Below are 18,268 nucleotides of genomic sequence, written 5' to 3' on the forward strand. Positions count from 1 at the left end.
ATTCTAATAAAACTCATGAACAACTACATTTTTTTTCATGGACATGGGAAAAAAGTGCCCGATTGTCCTGGAATATCTGGACTGGTTGGCAGCTCTGATGGGCTTGTGTGCTTTCACATGCAAGGGCTGAATTTCAAAATGGCTATATATATGACCACACATCAATCAAACTGATCTATACTTTATTTGCTAGGATGGGTTAACAGTCAGAATCCGCTCTGCCACACTTGTGTATTTGTATAGAATTGTCTAAATTATTTTTTTGGATACTAATATGCGCTCAGTGCATTTCTTTCTCTATCCCACATGCTCCTGCGACACAAGAAAGGTTAACCTATGCTCTGCAGTCAGCTCTACAGCTCCAGTGTCACATACTCTGCACGCAGTGCCATGAATGAGGCAATGGGTGGAGGAAGACATCCAGCCTATCAATAGGCTGAGAGGAAGGAGTGAGGCAGGGTTGGTCATATCTGGGAAGTGTTCAGACGGATCTGTCGCTACACTCTGAACTCTGCCACCTTCAGGGGCTCAAAATAACAGAGGATAAGTGGGCACTAGGACAGGAGGATTCATCTTTATCGCAAACTCTTAGGAAATTTTTCACTCTTAAAAGCAACATCTAATCTCCGCATACTAGAAGTGTTCCAGATTTCCCTTGTTTTTAGCTTGACTTTACACCTCATGGTCAGATGACAATTAGTATTCAGCCTAGTTCTGTCACTTTTGGTCACAAGTTTTCCCTTATAATTTTCTTACGTTGTGTGCACTTATAGTTTCGATGACAGACGGCGGTGACATTTTGCAAGAAAGAGGCCATAGTTCATTTTGGAATCCACAAGATCATCTTGTCATTTGCTCAGCAAATTTAACAGTTTTGCAACTAAGGCGTACCTGTGCCAAACTTAGCGCAGGCCTATCTGAGGTGTTTTTGCCCCCTTAAACCAACCATTTTTATGACTTTTAGACAAAACAAATTCTAGAAAAAAAATTTTAGCAAATTTTTGCAAGCAGCCCCGGTATCTGTATCCTTGAAAGGCTTGCATGACATCCATATATTCATGTATCATATGGTAGCTTACATTTTGGGGTAAAAATGGTTGGACGAGTTTTTATGAACATTGTGCTGGAAAATGAAAGGAAAAATGGCTACACTGCAGGTGAATCTGTAACTGGACAGGTGATTTTGGAGCTGCTGGAAGATATTCAAGTATTAGGGCTTCACCTACTTGCACGTGGAGGAGCATTCACATCTTTTACAGGGAAGAGAGGAGGAGAATCTATTGATTGTCTTAATGAGAAGATTTCCCTATTAGAGATATCCACAGGTGAGGACAACGGAGGAAAATGCATTATATTGTGCTTGCTCAAAATGTAATTGGGACGAGAACATTATTGTGTAAACTTTTAGGAGGTCTTTACTTTATACGACTGTTGCTTATTTAAATTGTACATTGCTTTAGAATATGTTGGTGCAATAGATTTAAAGCTGATAGCCTTACAGAAAATACCTATGTCTAGACAACAATTTCTTTTAGGTGGCCAAAAAAGTCTGTTTTTCTAGAAGGAAATGCTTATTTTCTTACCATGTTGTAAGCCTAAAATGCCATTTTTAGTATGATATGTCATTGTTCCCTGAGGTCTTTTTTGACGTTTTTGACTACCAGCATTTTGTGTGGGCTTTTTTTTTTTGGGGGGGGTGTCTTTTCTACAGCAGTTTGCTAGACATTTTTTAACTTCAACAATCAATAAACTGCTGACTTCAGTATGTCAATTCTTTTAGCGTTTTTACATTCAAATAAATAATGGGAAAAATGGCTCAAAGACTTGAATTTCACACTGCGTTTTTCCTGCCAACACACTATTTTTTCAGCAGAAAAATCCACTGCAAATACTCAATGTGTGCACGTAGTAATAGGTTACGTGCCCACGATCAGGAAATAGCAGTATATTTTCGCTGCATCCAAAACGCTGTGTTCAATCACGCAATTCACCCCTTTCCAACATTGGGCATAGCAATACGCCCATGTTGGACACACTCCCTTTGATGTGGGCTCCGGCGCTGAGCCCACATCTTTCCCGGCACATGTCAGCTGTTTTGAATAGCTGACACGTGCCCGGAACAGTCGCGTGTGGAATCACAATCCACCCGCGGCTATTCATTAAATGCCGTTGTCAAACTCTGACAGCGGCATTTAGCACGTGCTTCTGGCAAGTGCGCCCGAAATCCACCCATCGGTGACCCCCTCACGTGATCGCAGTCATAGATGGGTTAGCATGACAACCAGAGGTCTCCTGCAGACCACTGTGGTTGTCACTGACGGATTGCTGTGACCTCCACCCGGTGGTTGGTGCTCATAGCAAGTCAGCAATTCTGCTACACCTAGGCGATCTGATCATTGCCTCTATGTAGCAGAGCCGATCGGATTACGGCAGCCTCAAGTCCCATGGAGACTATTGAAGCATGCCAAAAGTAAAAAAAAATGTTTTTAAAAATATAAAAAAATAAAAGTTTGAATCACCCCCTTTTCGCCCCACTCAAAATAAAACAATAAAAAAAAAATCAAACCTACACATATTTGGTATTGCCACATTTAGAATCGCTGGATCTATCAATATTAAAAAAAAAATTAATCCGATCACTAAACGGCGTAACGAAGAAAAGTGTCAAAATGCCAGAATTATGTTTTTGTGGTCACCGCTACATTGCATTGAAATGCAATAACGGGCGATCAAAAGATCGCATCTGCACCAAAATGGTATAATTAAAAACATCATCTCGGCATGCAAAAAATAAGCCCTGACCCTACCGGAGATCACGAAAAATGGATAAGCTACAGGTATCGGAAAATGGTGCAATTTTTTTTTTTTATTTAACAAACTTTAGAATTTTTTTTCAACATTTAAATAAAAAAGAACCTAGACATGTTTAGTTTCTATGAACTCATAATGACCTGGAAAATCATAATGGTAGGTCAGTTTTAGCACTTAGCGAACATAGTAAAAAAGCAAAACAAAAAACAATTGTGGAATTGCACTTTTTTTTTGCAATTTCACTGCACATTTTTCCCCGTTTCCAGTACATGATATGTTAAAACAAATGGTGTTCAAAAGTACAACTTGTCCTGCAAAAAACAAGCCATCACATGGCCATATTGACCAAAAAATATAAAAGTTATGGCTCTGGGAAGAAAGGGAGCAAAAAATGCTACAGCTCGTAATCCCGCGCCCTGGGTTTCTATAAATCCCATCCACTGTGCTTGTTATGTAGAAGGCAGCGTTTTGGACTCAGCGCAGGTGAGCTGCGTCCAAAATGCTGCTATTATGGATCTTGGGCATGTACCCTAAGAGAAGTTTTTGATGGATCCAAGTTCACAAACACATTAAAAATCAAAACAGTTACTGACACAGCCCAGCATGGGAGCCCTGTCAAAATTAAGTAGGACAGATTTGCCTAAAGATTCATGCAGACATTCGTACAAATCTGTCCGAGCACAGACCACAGTGGATTGACTGGCCTCAGGTCTCCCAACCCGAGCCTCATTGAAACATACCTGGTGATTTTCCCCATCTAATCAAATTGTATGGAGAAAATCTGGACATAAAACTCAGTGTATCCACAAGAGAAATTGACGTGTTGCGGATTTAAGACACACATCATAGGTCAGATTGCACAGAGTTAAAAAAAAGTAGCACAGTGTGAACAAAGTTTCTATCAATCCCAACCACTTTGGTGGAATTATAAAGATAAGTTCCCACGATGAGCTTTTGTTGAGTTTTTTTTATGCTTCGTATTTTACAAAAACTGCAAGTGGCCTATTTTACTTAATGGGTGCAGAAAATCTGCAACATCAAAAGCTCATTGTGGGAACATAGCCTAAGGCCTGGTGCACACAATCCGCAGCACATGTTCGCTGCGTCCAAGGTGCTGCCTTCAATTGAATGCAGGTAAATCTGCATGTGTTCAGTGAACCGTGTGGATTTACCACATTAAGTAGATTTCTATTGATGTAATATCCCTAGTCTCCGCAAGAGAAATTGACATGCTGCAATCCGGAGAGATGCGCCACATGTCCATCTCCGCGGATGATCCGCAGGCGACATTCTTGAAATCCCATCCACTATGCTGTCACAGCTGACCGCTGAGGGTTTGATGCTGCATAAATACGCAACCTCAAACCCCCAACAATTACTGATCATGTGGGCACATACCCTAAGGGTACCGTTACACGTAGCGATGCACCAGCGATCCTGACAACGATATGGATCACTGGTGCATCGCTAAGTGGTCTCTAGTGAGATGCCACACAGTCAGATCTCACCAGCGACATAGCAGGGGTCGGGGGTCGCTACTTACCTGTCAGACGAGGCGATCCTGACGTCCTCCCGCCCGCGTCCACGTGTCGCTCGTCGGCGCCACATGAAGCCCAGCAGGAATCGGCCGATGAAAAATAGCTCAGGCCGTTCTTGCGCGATCAGCGATCATCGGGGGGAGCCGGTCGGAGGTAAGTGTCACATGTAGCGATATCGCTAGCAGTATCGCTGCTACGTCACAAAATCAGTGACATTACAGCGATATTGCTAGCGATATCGCTACGTGTAACGGGCCCTTAAGACGCTGCATTTTTTACATTATATGCTTTAACAAAGTTTTGTCACAGAATTTGATACAGATTTGCTTCTGAAAATCCATTTCCGTGGATTCCACTCTATGCATTGCAGTTAAAATCTGCATCATAAATTGACTGTCTGCAGATTTTAAATCAATTCCAAAAGTTAGTTCCTTGCAGATTTGGTAGAATGTCATATGTATGGTGCAGATTTTTCGCTCCCAAATTTGGATTCAAAATCGTATCAAACAAGTGAACATCGTCTTTGGTTCATTGACATAACTGGTTGTTTGTAACTAATCAAAACTAATCAATTCAATTACATTTATTTATCCAATTTTAGTCGATTTTGGTCATCTTCTATTGGTGAATGCGAAAAGAAAAAGTTTCCAAGCTTCTCCTACCCACTAGATAGTAAAAACGGACAGCACTAGGATGCGACACAGAGAGTATATGTGTGCTGTTCGTTTCTTTAATTGACCCACTGACATGTATTGATGATTTTGATCTGCAAATCAAACACAATAGATCCACCAGAAATGAACAGGTCCCTAGATTATATTGAGTATGTGTTCTATCCACAAACAAAACAGATAAAACATGTACGTGAAACATGGACATCTGAGTTAGCCCTAAAACCCAATTATTCAAGGTGTTTACTAGTGATGAGTGAGTATACTCGTTGCTCGGGTCTCCCCGAGCATGCTCAGGTGGTCTCCAAGTATTTTGGCGTGCTCGGAGATTTAGTCTTTGTCGCCTCAAGCTGCATGATTTGCGACTGCTAGACAGCCTGAATACATGTGTGGCATGCCTGTTTGTTAGGGAATTTCCACATGTATTCAGCCTGTCTACAAGTCGCAAATCATGGAGCTGAGACGACGAAAAATAATTCTCTGAGCATGCCAAAATAATCGCAGATCACCCGATGCTACACGCCCATCACTAGTGTTTGGGCTCATACTCACTTGCGAGAGACTAGCACAATTCTTGTGCGAGTCTCTCGCATGAAAACCTGGCACTGCCGCCGGCACTCAGACCGGAGCGTGCGGTTATATGTATTTCTATGCAGCCGCACGCTCCGGTCCAAGTGCCAGCGACAGTGCCAGGTTTTCATGCGAGAAACTTGCACGAGAATCGTACTAGTCTCTCGCAAGTGAGTATGAGCCCTTTACATCAGAATTCTGTCATAAAACACTTTTAAAGGTGGTACAATTTCTGTCCAACACAACTTTTGCCATTTTCATACCAGTTTTTTGCCAGCTTTGCCAAAATGTGTGCAGCTGTGGAAAAACTGCGTGCAATTCCCACCTAACAATTCAAAAAGGCTACGTCCCCACGATGAGGATTTAGTGCGTTTATTTATATTGCCTTATATTGCTATGAAAAAAGTTACAATGAAGTGACTGGGATTATAGATGTCCACTTATTTATTGTTTGTTTTTTTTTTAAACTATCCTGCAGTGGATTTAAAAAACGCACAACAAAGCAATTTGTCTTGTGGTAAATATGCATTTTATTTTTGGATTTTCCCTAGACTTGAATGTGGTGAGGAAAATCCACAGGCCAAAAATGTGTTTTTTATATATTTTCTTTGGTGAAAATGCTCTAAAAATGATATATACTGCACGTAAAGAAGTTTTATTTTCATCATGACATAGCAAAAGAAGACTGTAACCACAGCTAAAAAACACAATAAAATCTCATGTAAAAAAAAACATAAAAAAATGCAATGAAAGAAAACGCAAATAACCCAGCTTAGCTAATTGGTGCAGAAATACTGCTGAAAATCTGCAACATCAAAAGCACACCAAATACTTATCATAGGAATTTAGCCTAGAAGTGGTGTTCTTTACACCAGAAATGTTATTCTACTCCTTGATATGATGTGCCGAATTCTCCAAGTGGCATGCGCCTATCAGGTTATTATGCATCGTTTTCCTACACACCTATCTTTATACCTGGTGTATGAAAACCTAGTCTTGATGAATCGGGCGTAAGTATTTGGCTGGAGTCACACACAACGAATAAAAAATCGGTCCCATTTTAACGTTACGAAATCGCACAAAGAATTCTTGTCCAGGGATCCGTCTGTCATCCCATTTTCCGGCGATGAACCGATTTTATTCGCATCTAAGCATCAAATTGACATCCAATGCCAATGCCTGATGCTCTTTCCTGTTGACCTGGAGAAGTCTTGCGATTTAATCGCAAGTCACTAGTGTTGAGCATTCCGATACCGCAAGTATCGGGTATCGGCCGATATCAGCGGTATCGGAATTCCGATACTTAATTCCGATACTTTTTTCATATCGGATTCCGGGATCGGAATCGGAATAGGAAGTTCCCATCATGCTATGAGCCTGCTTGCTTTGATTAAGCCAATGGGAATCCTCCGAAGTGTGGGCACATCCTGTTAGGCATGTAGGCATGTTAACTATTGGCATGGCTGTGATTGGCTGCCGAAATGATGTCATGATGCACTATAAAAGCCACCGCAGCCGCCATTTCTGGTCACTCTGCTGTGAATTCAGTTAGGGACAGGCTGCTGTAGAAGACTGTGAGGGACAGTTAGAAATAGCGATTCTAAAAACAATATTGTGCTTTATCCAGGCTACATAAACCACCACTGTAGCTTGCTTTTCCCTAGCAGCGCTGTTTTCACAGCTGTCTGCAAGGGCTGTGTGAGTGCAGCTCACGCTGTGGAGTGGGTCCTGCAGCCACGTCAGGCTGTAGGCCACCCAGTGTGATCACTGCTGCCTCATACATCTTTTATTTTTTGAGCTGCATTTTTTAAATAATTTCAATCTAGTGTGCTTCCATCCGTATCCATATACGTTGGTTGCAAACACTAGTAGTAGACAGCGGAGCCTTTCTGCAGCCTTTCAGTGCTAGTGTCCACTTTGCTGCACTGTTCACGGCTGTCTGAGAGGTCTCTGACTGTGTGTGAGTGCAGCTCATGCTGAGTAGTGTGTCCTGCAGCTACGTCTGGCTGTAGGACGCTCAGCGTGCGTCACTGCCTCACACATATTTTTATTTGAGTGCAGCTCATTTTTTCTTCTATTAGTGTGCATCCATCCGTCTCCATCTACGGTGGTTGCAAACACTATATAGGAGTACACAGCGGAGCCTTTCTGCAGCCTGTCAGTGCCAGTGCCCACTTAGCTGCACTGTTGACGGCTGTCTGAGAGGTCTCTGACTGTGTGTGAGTGCAGCTCACGCTGAGTAGAGTGTCCTGCAGCTACGTCTGGTTGTAGGACGCTCAACGTGCGTCACTGCCTCACACATATTTGTCTCTGAGTGCAGCTCATTTTTTCTTCTCCTATTAGTGTGCATCCATCCGTATCCATCAACATTGGTTGGTTGCAAACACTATATAGGAGTAGATAGAGGAGCCTTTTTTTCTGGCTTGTGCCCTGCCGGCGCAGCCAGATTAGTATTACCCAATTTTTTTGGAGCCTCATCTTTTGCATTGTAGGTTACCTGCCTGCATTGTAATAGCTCCAAAAAGTTGGTGATACTATCAGTTTCAATTCTTTGTTCTCATACTTTGAGTTTGTTTCAAACAAAGAAACCACATAAAAAGTTCACCAAACACTACATTTTGAACTTGTGTAGGCCACATCAGCTCCTATTAAAGTCTAGTCCACACACACACACTTCATAAAATTAGTGTTTCTTGTACCTGTAACCAGCTGTTCAGGAATAAGCACACTAAGGCCCCCCTTTGTCCTTTTTTGCCTATCTTAAGCAGTCTTGCAAGATGAAGAAGGCAGGGAGTAAGGCGTGGGGGCGTGGGCGTGGGCGTGGAGTTTCAGCAGGGAGAGGACGTGGGGATTCTGCAGGGAGAGGACGTGGGGATTCTACAGGTAGAGGACGTGGGGATTCTGGGCCTGCTGCGGGCACCAGTGGATCAGCATCCCCCAGTTTTAGCAGGCAACAGTCCTTTATGCGCAGCTTTGTAGGACCTCAACGTACCCCACTGCTGCGGGAGGAACAAATTGAAGCCGTTGTCGGATGGATGGCAGCTAACGCATCGACTTCAATTACTTCCGCATCCTCTCAGGGTCAGAGCACCGAAGAGCAACCATCTGTCTCTTCACCACCTGCCAAAGTGCCCAGGCAGTCAGAGAGACATGGACAGGAGCCATCACAATCTCTACTTCTGTTCTCGGAATCTGTTGGCTTGGAAAGAGGGGGCCAGCCAAGCAGCATTCCTGAATGTGAAGAAGAGGGAGTATGCAGTGATGCGCAACTTCTTTGTCCCTCTGAATCTGAAGAGGCGAGTGGGCCAGTGCCTATGGTCAGCACACCTCAGTACGCATCAGATGATGACGAGACTCAGTTGCCACTTTCTGGTGCGTACGGTGCTGGCGAGACAACCCCGGAGAAGCAGCTGTTTGAAGAGGGGAGGGAAGATGATGAGGTCCTTGACCCATCATGGCGTGAGCAACAGGAAGGTGGTGGGAGCAGCTCGGAGGAAGAGATTCCCCTACCGGCCAAAACAGGAGGCAGAGGGAGGGGGAAGACTTGGTTGCCTGTACCCTCCACTTCGGCACCCGTTAGGAGCATTCCTCCTTCCAAAGGCAAACCGGGCGCTCACAAGAGTTGCAGTGCGTGGTCCTTTTTTGACACAGTTGCAGATGACATTTGCTTTGTCAAATGCAAGCTGTGTCATCAGAGAGTCAAAAGAGGGAGAAATGTCAGCAACCTCAATACCACAAATATGTGGAAACATGTGCGCACCAAGCACGAGTTGGAGTTGCATAGACACCCTCAAGACGTAGGCCAACGTACAGCACCACCTACCACCTCTTCAGTTCGTGTTGGGCCCTCTTCCTCCAGCTCACACACTGCTGGTTCGGCTTCCTCACAGGATCGCCAAGGAAGAACCTCTGCCACTGTTGTCCGGAGACCCTGTCAGATTCCACCCATAACAGCACGTTCCCATCCATCACAGCCATCGGTAGCACAGGCATGGGATAAAAGGCGCCCTTACTCGGCAAACCATCCCCGAGCACAGTCTCTGAATGCTGGCATTGCCAAACTTCTGGCAGTTGAAATGCTGTCATTCAGGCTGGTGGACACTGACACCTTCCGGGACTTAATGGCATTGGCAGTCCCCCAATACAACGTGCCCAGCCGCTTTTATTTCAGCAGGCGAGCCGTCCCTGCCCTGCAGAAACATGTTGAGGGCAAAATAAAACATGCGCTACTAAACGCCGTTAGTAGCAAGGTCCACCTGACCACCGATGCGTGGACCAGTAACCATGGACAGGGACGATACCTTTCCCTCACTGCCCACTGGGTCAATGTTGTGGAGCCGGGTACGGATCTGGAGAGTGGCGCTGTACGTGTTCTTCCAACGCCACGGATTGCAGGACTCCAGTCTGTACACATAGACTCCTCCTCCTACTCAAGTTCCTCAGAAACAGCAGAGCAGGAGCCTGTTACGACCGATATGAGCACAGCCGTGGCCAAACGTCAACAGGCTGTACTCAAATTAATTTCTTTGGGGAATCGAAGCCACACAGCGCAGGAGCTCTGGAATGCTATCAAGCTGGAGAGCGATGTGTGGTTTGGGCCAGCGAATCTCCAGCCGGGCTTGGTAGTGTGTGACAATGGCCGAAATCTGGTGGCAGCTCTTGGCCTAGGCAACCTCACACACATCCCATGTCTGGCACATGTTCTTAACTTGGTCGTGCAGAGCTTTCTGAGGGACTATCCGGATCTTGATGCACTGTTGCACAAGGTCCGCATAGAGTGCGCTCACTTGCGACGTTCCAGCACGGCAAGATCGCGCCTCGCTGCTCTGCAGCGACGATTTGGCCTTCCAGAACATCGCATCATATGTGACCTACCCACCCGGTGGAATTCAACGTTACATATGTTGGAGCGGTTGTGTGAGCAGCAGGCAGCAGTCATGGAGTACCAGCTGCATCAGGCGCAAACAAGTCGCACTGTGCGCCGTTCACACTTCAGCACCATTGAGTGGGCCTCTATGAAGGACATCTGCCTCGTTTTGCGTGCCTTCGATGAATCCACGCGGATGGCGAGTGCAGATGATGCACTAGTCAGCATGACTGTCCCCCTTATCTGCCTGCTTCAACAAACACTGCAAGCACTAAGGGATGAGGTTTCAGAAGAGGTGGAGGATGAGGAGTCCCAAATGCCATCTGCTTCTGGACAGTCTGCGCTACGTGTTTCCTCACAAAGGCCTAGGCAGGGGACACTTTGTGAGGAGGATGAGGAGGAGTCGATGGAGGAGGAAGACATCTCTCCAGAGGAGGGAGGTACACAAACCTCTACTCAGTATGTACAGCGAGGGTGGGGTGATGCAGAGCAGGTCGAGGTCACGCCTCAAACAGGGGACAGCGGTTCTTTGGCAGTTGGGAGTCTGCAGCACATGGTTGATTTCATGCTGCAGTGCCTGAGAAACGACCGCCGCATCGCCCACATTCTCGTCTCGGCTGATTATTGGGTGTACACCCTCCTAGATCCTCGCTACCGGGACAGCGTACAAAGGCTCATACCAACGTTGAACCGGGAGCGTAAAATGCGGGAGTACGAAGAGTCACTGGTGCAGTCCATAATGTTTTCCATTCCACCCGACAGCATTGTTGCAAGTGCTTTACAAAGCAGCTCTGTGCGTCGAGGCAGTGGAGGAAACTCTGCACAAAGAGGGAGCAGAGGCAGTGCCGCAGCACAAGGCAAGACCACTATGGCCCAAATGTGGCAAAGTTTTGTGTGTCCACCACAATTGTCTACACCATCAGCGACGCCTCGAGTCAGCAGGAGGCAACGCTTCCGTCAGATGGTGTCAGACTACATGTCTTGCCCTGTCGCTGTACTCCCAGATGGCTCTTCCCCCTTCAAGTTTTGGGTCTCTAAGCTGGATACATGGCCAGAGCTTAGCCAGTATGCATTGGAGGTGCTGGCTTGCCCTGCTGCCAGTGTATTATCGGAACGTGTCTTTAGTGCCGCAGGTGGTGTACTAACAGACCGTCGCACGCGACTATCTTCCGATAATGTTGACCGGCTGACTTTTCTGAAAATGAACAAGGCCTGGATCTCCAAAGACTTTGCCATTCCTCTTACAGACTAAATTAGTGGTTGGCAACTGTATCCAGGTCTGCTGGTGTGTTCATTTTTCTACCACCTGAACTATAATCCCTGTGCTTCAACACAGCCAGTTGTCGCTCAGATGTGTCGTCTGCACAGAGAAACACACTAGCTCCTGTGTTACTGGGGTTCAGTAATGCCAGCTGATCCCCTGCTGTGTGGACGGCAGAGTCACCAGCTCCATCAACATTCAAACCACTACTGATTTTTAACCGTGCCCAACTTAGGTCTCTGGCTCCACTGTCTCTACTATTTCCCCTGACCTCCAACCCCGCCATCTACATCTCTGAAGTGGCGTCAGCACAATCTACACTTGTTCCTGTGTTCCTGTGGCTCAGTCCCATCAGTTTATCCCCTGATGTGTGTCCGGCAAGGTCTCCTGCTCTGTCCACATTCCCATAACCAGTAGTGGGAATGAGGACAGAGCTGGCGAACTTGCCGGACAAACATCAGGGGATCAACTGATGGGACTGAGCACCAGTAACACAGGAACAAGTGTAGATTGTGCTGACGCCACTTCAGAGATGTAGCTGGCGGGGTTGGAGGCCAGGGTAAATAGTAGAGACAGTGGAGCCAGAGGCCTAAGTGGAGCATGGTTAGAATCAGTAGTAGTCCACAACCTCCATAAAAACCGCTGCCCATTGGCCTCTGCATGCGGCATGCGTAATCCTGGGCACCAACAGCGTCAGTTGGTGTTCAGAAGTGTCGTCTCCACAGAGCCAAACACATTCGTTCAAGTGTTAGTGGGGTTCAGCACTGCCAGCTGTTCCCCTGCTGTGGAGATGGCAAGTCTCCTGCTGCCTTCACCTGCCCAAATCCAGTAGGCCCCAGCCTGCTCCTCGCCTAATCCTGGGCTCCAACAGCGTCAGTTGGTGTTCAGAAGTGTCGTCTCCACAGAGCCAAACACATTCGTTCAAGTGTTAGTGGGGTTCAGCACTGCCAGCTGTTCCCCTGCTGTGGAGATGGCAAGTCTCCTGCTGCATTCACCTGCCAAAATCCAGTAGGCCCCAGCCTGCTCCTCGCCTAATCCTGGGCTCCAACAGCGTCAGTTGGTGTTCAGAAGTGTCGTCTCCACAGAGCCAAACACATTCGTTCAAGTGTTAGTGGGGTTCAGCACTGCCAGCTGTTCCCCTGCTGTGGAGATGGCAAGTCTCCTGCTGCCTTCACCTGCCAAAATCCAGTAGGCCCCAGCCTGCTCCTCGCCTAATCCTGGGCTCCAACAGCGTCAGTTGGTGTTCAGAAGTGTCGTCTCCACAGAACCAAACACATTCGTTCAAGTGTTAGTGGGGTTCAGCACTGCCAGCTGTTCCCCTGCTGTGGAGATGGCAAGTCTCCTGCTGCCTTCACCTGCCAAAATCCAGTAGGCCCCAGCCTGCTCCTCGCCTAATCCTGGGCTCCAACAGCGTCAGTTGGTGTTCAGAAGTGTCGTCTCCACAGAACCAAACACATTCGTTCAAGTGTTAGTGGGGTTCAGCACTGCCAGCTGTTCCCCTGCTGTGGAGATGGCAAGTCTCCTGCTGCCTTCACCTGCCAAAATCCAGTAGGCCCCAGCCTGCTCCTCGCCTAATCCTGGGCTCCAACAGCGTCAGTTGGTGTTCAGAAGTGTCGTCTCCACAGAGCCAAACACATTCGTTCAAGTGTTAGTGGGGTTCAGCACTGCCAGCTGTTCCCCTGCTGTGGAGATAGCAAGTCTCCTGCTGCCTTCACCTGCCAAAATCCAGTAGGCCCCAGCCTGCTCCTCGCCTAATCCTGGGCTCCAACAGCGTCAGTTGGTGTTCAGAAGTGTCGTCTCCACAGAGCCAAACACATTCGTTCAAGTGTTAGTGGGGTTCAGCACTGCCAGCTGTTCCCCTGCTGTGGAGATGGCAAGTCTCCTGCTGCCTTCACCTGCCAAAATCCAGTAGGCCCCAGCCTGCTCCTCGCCTAATCCTGGGCTCCAACAGCGTCAGTTGGTGTTCAGAAGTGTCGTCTCCACAGAACCAAACACATTCGTTCAAGTGTTAGTGGGGTTCAGCACTGCCAGCTGTTCCCCTGCTGTGGAGATGGCAAGTCTCCTGCTGCCTTCACCTGCCAAAATCCAGTAGGCCCCAGCCTGCTCCTCGCCTAATCCTGGGCTCCAACAGCGTCAGTTGGTGTTCAGAAGTTTCGTCTCCACAGAGCCAAACACATTCGTTCAAGTGTTAGTGGGGTTCAGCACTGCCAGCTGTTCCCCTGCTGTGGAGATGGCAAGTCTCCTGCTGCCTTCACCTGCCAAAATCCAGTAGGCCCCAGCCTGCTCCTCGCCTAATCCTGGGCTCCAACAGCGTCAGTTGGTGTTCAGAAGTGTCGTCTCCACAGAGCCAAACACGTTCGTTCAAGTGTTAGTGGGGTTCAGCACTGCCAGCTGTTCCCCTGCTGTGGAGATGGCAAGTCTCCTGCTGCATTCACCTGCCAAAATCCAGTAGGCCCCAGCCTGCTCCTCGCCTAATCCTGGGCTCCAACAGCGTCAGTTGGTGTTCAGAAGTGTCGTCTCCACAGAACCAAACACATTCGTTCAAGTGTTAGTGGGGTTCAGCACTGCCAGCTGTTCCCCTGCTGTGGAGATGGCAAGTCTCCTGCTGCCTTCACCTGCCAAAATCCAGTAGGCCCCAGCCTGCTCCTCGCCTAATCCTGGGCTCCAACAGCGTCAGTTGGTGTTCAGAAGTGTCGTCTCCACAGAGCCAAACACATTCGTTCAAGTGTTAGTGGGGTTCAGCACTGCCAGCTGTTCCCCTGCTGTGGAGATGGCAGTCTCTCCTGCTGTCTCCGCATTACAAAGACAGTAGGCCTCTGCCTACACCCTCCTATTTCCTGGGCTTCAACACAGCCAGTTGTAGTTCGGAAGTGCCGTCCACACGGAAAGAGATACTTGCTCCCGTGTCTCAGTGGGGTTCAGTAACGTCAGCTGATCCCCTGCTGTGTGGATGGCAGTCTCTCCTGCTGTAAACTCATTCAAAATACAGTAGGCCTCTGCCTACACCCTCCTATTTCCTGGGCTTCAACACAGCCAGTTGTAGTTCGGAAGTGCCGTCCACACGGAAAGAGACACTTGCTCCCGTGTCTCAGTGGGGTTCAGTAACGTCAGCTGATCCCCTGCTGTGTGGATGGCAGTCTCTCCTGCTGTAAACTCATTCAAAATACAGTAGGCCTCTGCCTACACCCTCCTATTTCCTGGGCTTCAACACAGCCAGTTGTAGTTCGGAAGTGCCGTCCACACGGAAAGAGACACTTGCTCCCGTGTCTCAGTGGGGTTCAGTAACGTCAGCTGATCCCCTGCTGTGTGGATGGCAGTCTCTCCTGCTGTAAACTCATTCAAAATACAGTAGGCCTCTGCCTACACCCTCCTATTTCCTGGGCTTCAACACAGCCAGTTGTAGTTCGGAAGTGCCGTCCACACGGAAAGAGACACTTGCTCCCGTGTCTCAGTGGGGTTCAGTAACGTCAGCTGATCCCCTGCTGTGTGGATGGCAGTCTCTCCTGCTGTAAACTCATTCAAAATACAGTAGGCCTCTGCCTACACCCTCCTATTTCCTGGGCTTCAACACAGCCAGTTGTAGTTCGGAAGTGCCGTCCACACGGAAAGAGATACTTGCTCCCGTGTCTCAGTGGGGTTCAGTAACGTCAGCTGATCCCCTGCTGTGTGGATGGCAGTCTCTCCTGCTGTCACCTCATTCAAAATTCAGTAGGCCTCTGCCTACACCCTCCTATTTCCTGGGCTTCAACACAGCCAGTTGTAGTTCGGAAGTGCCGTCCACACGGAAAGAGATACTTGCTCCCGTGTCTCAGTGGGGTTCAGTAACGTCAGCTGATCCCCTGCTGTGTGGATGGCAGTCTCTCCTGCTGTCACCTCATTCAAAATTCAGTAGGCCTCTGCCTACACCCTCCTATTTCCTGGGCTTCAACACAGCCAGTTGTAGTTCGGAAGTGCCGTCCACACGGAAAGAGATACTTGCTCCCGTGTCTCAGTGGGGTTCAGTAACGTCAGCTGATCCCCTGCTGTGTGGATGGCAGTCTCTCCTGCTGTAAACTCATTCAAAATACAGTAGGCCTCTGCCTACACCCTCCTATTTCCTGGGCTTCAACACAGCCAGTTGTAGTTCGGAAGTGCCGTCCACACGGAAAGAGACACTTGCTCCCGTGTCTCAGTGGGGTTCAGTAACGTCAGCTGATCCCCTGCTGTGTGGATGGCAGTCTCTCCTGCTGTAAACTCATTCAAAATACAGTAGGCCTCTGCCTACACCCTCCTATTTCCTGGGCTTCAACACAGCCAGTTGTAGTTCGGAAGTGCCGTCCACACGGAAAGAGATACTTGCTCCCGTGTCTCAGTGGGGTTCAGTAACGTCAGCTGATCCCCTGCTGTGTGGATGGCAGTCTCTCCTGCTGTCACCTCATTCAAAATTCAGTAGGCCTCTGCCTACACCCTCCTATTTCCTGGGCTTCAACACAGCCAGTTGTAGTTCGGAAGTGCCGTCCACACGGAAAGAGATACTTGCTCCCGTGTCTCAGTGGGGTTCAGTAACGTCAGCTGATCCCCTGCTGTGTGGATGGCAGTCTCTCCTGCTGTCACCTCATTCAAAATTCAGTAGGCCTCTGCCTACACCCTCCTATTTCCTGGGCTTCAACACAGCCAGTTGTAGTTCGGAAGTGCCGTCCACACGGAAAGAGACACTTGCTCCCGTGTCTCAGTGGGGTTCAGTAACGTCAGCTGATCCCCTGCTGTGTGGATGGCAGTCTCTCCTGCTGTAAACTCATTCAAAATACAGTAGGCCTCTGCCTACACCCTCCTATTTCCTGGGCTTCAACACAGCCAGTTGTAGTTCGGAAGTGCCGTCCACACGGAAAGAGATACTTGCTCCCGTGTCTCAGTGGGGTTCAGTAATGTCAGCTGATCCCCTGCTGTGTGGATGGCAAAGTCTCCTGCTGCCTACACAGTCGTACCACTACTGATTTTTAACCGTGCTCCAATTAGGCCTGTGGCTCCACTGTCTCTCGTATTTCCCCTGTCCTCCAACCCTGCCAGTTACAGCTCCGAAGTGGCGTCTGCACAATCCACACTTGTTCCTGTGTTACAGGTGTTCAGTCCGATCAGTTAATCCCCTGATGTGTGTCCGGCAATGTCGCCTGCTCTGTCCACATTCCCATTATCGGAATGTGGACAGAGCAGGCGACATTGCCGGACACACATCAGGGGATTAACTGACCGGACTGAACACCTGTAACACAGGAACAAGTGTGGATTGTGCAGACGCCACTTCGGAGCTGTAACTGGCGGGGTTGGAGGACAGGGGAAATACGAAAATCAGTGAATCCACAGGCCTAAGTGGAGCTTGGTTCAAATTAGTAGTCTACAACCGATCTTAAAATTTCTTCAATGCAGCCTAAGCCTGCTCCGTGCTTGTCCCTGGGCTTCAACACAGCCAGTTGTTGCTCGGAAGTGCCGTCTTCACAGAGTAAAACACTAGCTCCTGTGTTTGTGGGGTTCAGTAACGTCAGCTGTTCCCCTGCTGTTTTGATGGCAATCTGTCCTGCTGCCTCCCAATTGACAGCACATCAGGCCTCAGCCTGCTAAGTGCTTGTCCTGGGCTCCAACATCGCCAGTTGCTGCTCATAACTGACTTTGGCACGGGTACTCCCTCCTGCCCAGCTTGGTTCCAGCCCTGCCTGCTGTTTCCGGGAAGTGTCAATGTCAGTTTGCCACCCCAAGTTGCCATGTCGTGTTGCGGTTGGGTTAGCCGAGGCTAGGGTGCCAGCAGTTTAGGTGCTTCCTATGTGGACTGCGGGTTCTGGTAAGAAAGGTTTGTTCCATAGTGCCAGTAGGACAAGCACCCCCTGTAGGACTGTGTGATTCGGTAACTGCGGCCAGCTTGCGGCATGCCAACTTTGCTTTTCAGGGGTAACTTCTGATACCCCTCCGGGTTCCAGCACCGTCAGCTGGTTCTCATCAGAGCCTTTGGCCTAGGTGCCTCCATCTCGGTATCCGAGTTCCAGCAACGTCTGCTGGTCCTTGGTAGTGCTTTGTAGCACAGGTACCTCCTGCTTAGTAACCGGGTTCCAGCACCGTCAGCTGGTCCTCGGTTGTGCCATTGGCTCTTATTCCTTCTGCTGCCCCTCCGGGTGCCAGCACTGTCAGCTGGTCCTCGCTATTTCCATTTGCTCTTGCAGCTTATGCTACCCCTCCGGGTTCCAGCACCGTCAGCTGGTTCTCGTCAGAGCCTTTGGCCTAGGTGCCTCCATCTCGGTATCCGAGTTCCGGCAACGTCTGCTGGTCCTTGGTAGTGCTTTGTAGCACAGGTACCTCCTGCTTAGTAACCGGGTTCCAGCACCGTCAGCTGGTCCTCGGTTGTGCCATTGGCTCTTATTCCTTCTGCTGCCCCTCCGGGTGCCAGCACTGTCAGCTGGTCCTCGCTATTTCCATTTGCTCTTGCAGCTTATGCTACCCCTCCGGGTTCCAGCACCGTCAGCTGGTTCTCGTCAGAGCGTTTGGCCTAGGTGCCTCCATCTCGGTATCCGAGTTCCGGCAACGT

At 48.5% G+C, this 18,268-nt stretch overlaps 1 protein-coding gene across 1 annotated transcript in view; it reads left to right on the top strand.

Annotated features, from left to right (window-relative positions):
* The first annotated feature begins 359 nt into the window (after positions 1 to 359).
* Positions 360 to 18,268, top strand: part of ARRDC4 (arrestin domain containing 4) — a 174,479-nt gene continuing 156,570 nt past the window's right edge. Inside the window, exon 1 of the mRNA XM_073568770.1 lies at positions 360 to 1,325. Coding sequence (XP_073424871.1) covers positions 1,094 to 1,325 — 232 coding nt within the window. The 5' untranslated portion in view covers positions 360 to 1,093. The remainder of the gene's footprint in view (positions 1,326 to 18,268) is intronic.

Source organism: Dendrobates tinctorius, unplaced genomic scaffold, assembly GCF_039654945.1.
Source record: "Dendrobates tinctorius isolate UK_male_01 unplaced genomic scaffold, ASM3965494v1 ptg000022l, whole genome shotgun sequence".
NCBI classification, from domain to species: Eukaryota; Metazoa; Chordata; class Amphibia; order Anura; family Dendrobatidae; genus Dendrobates; species Dendrobates tinctorius.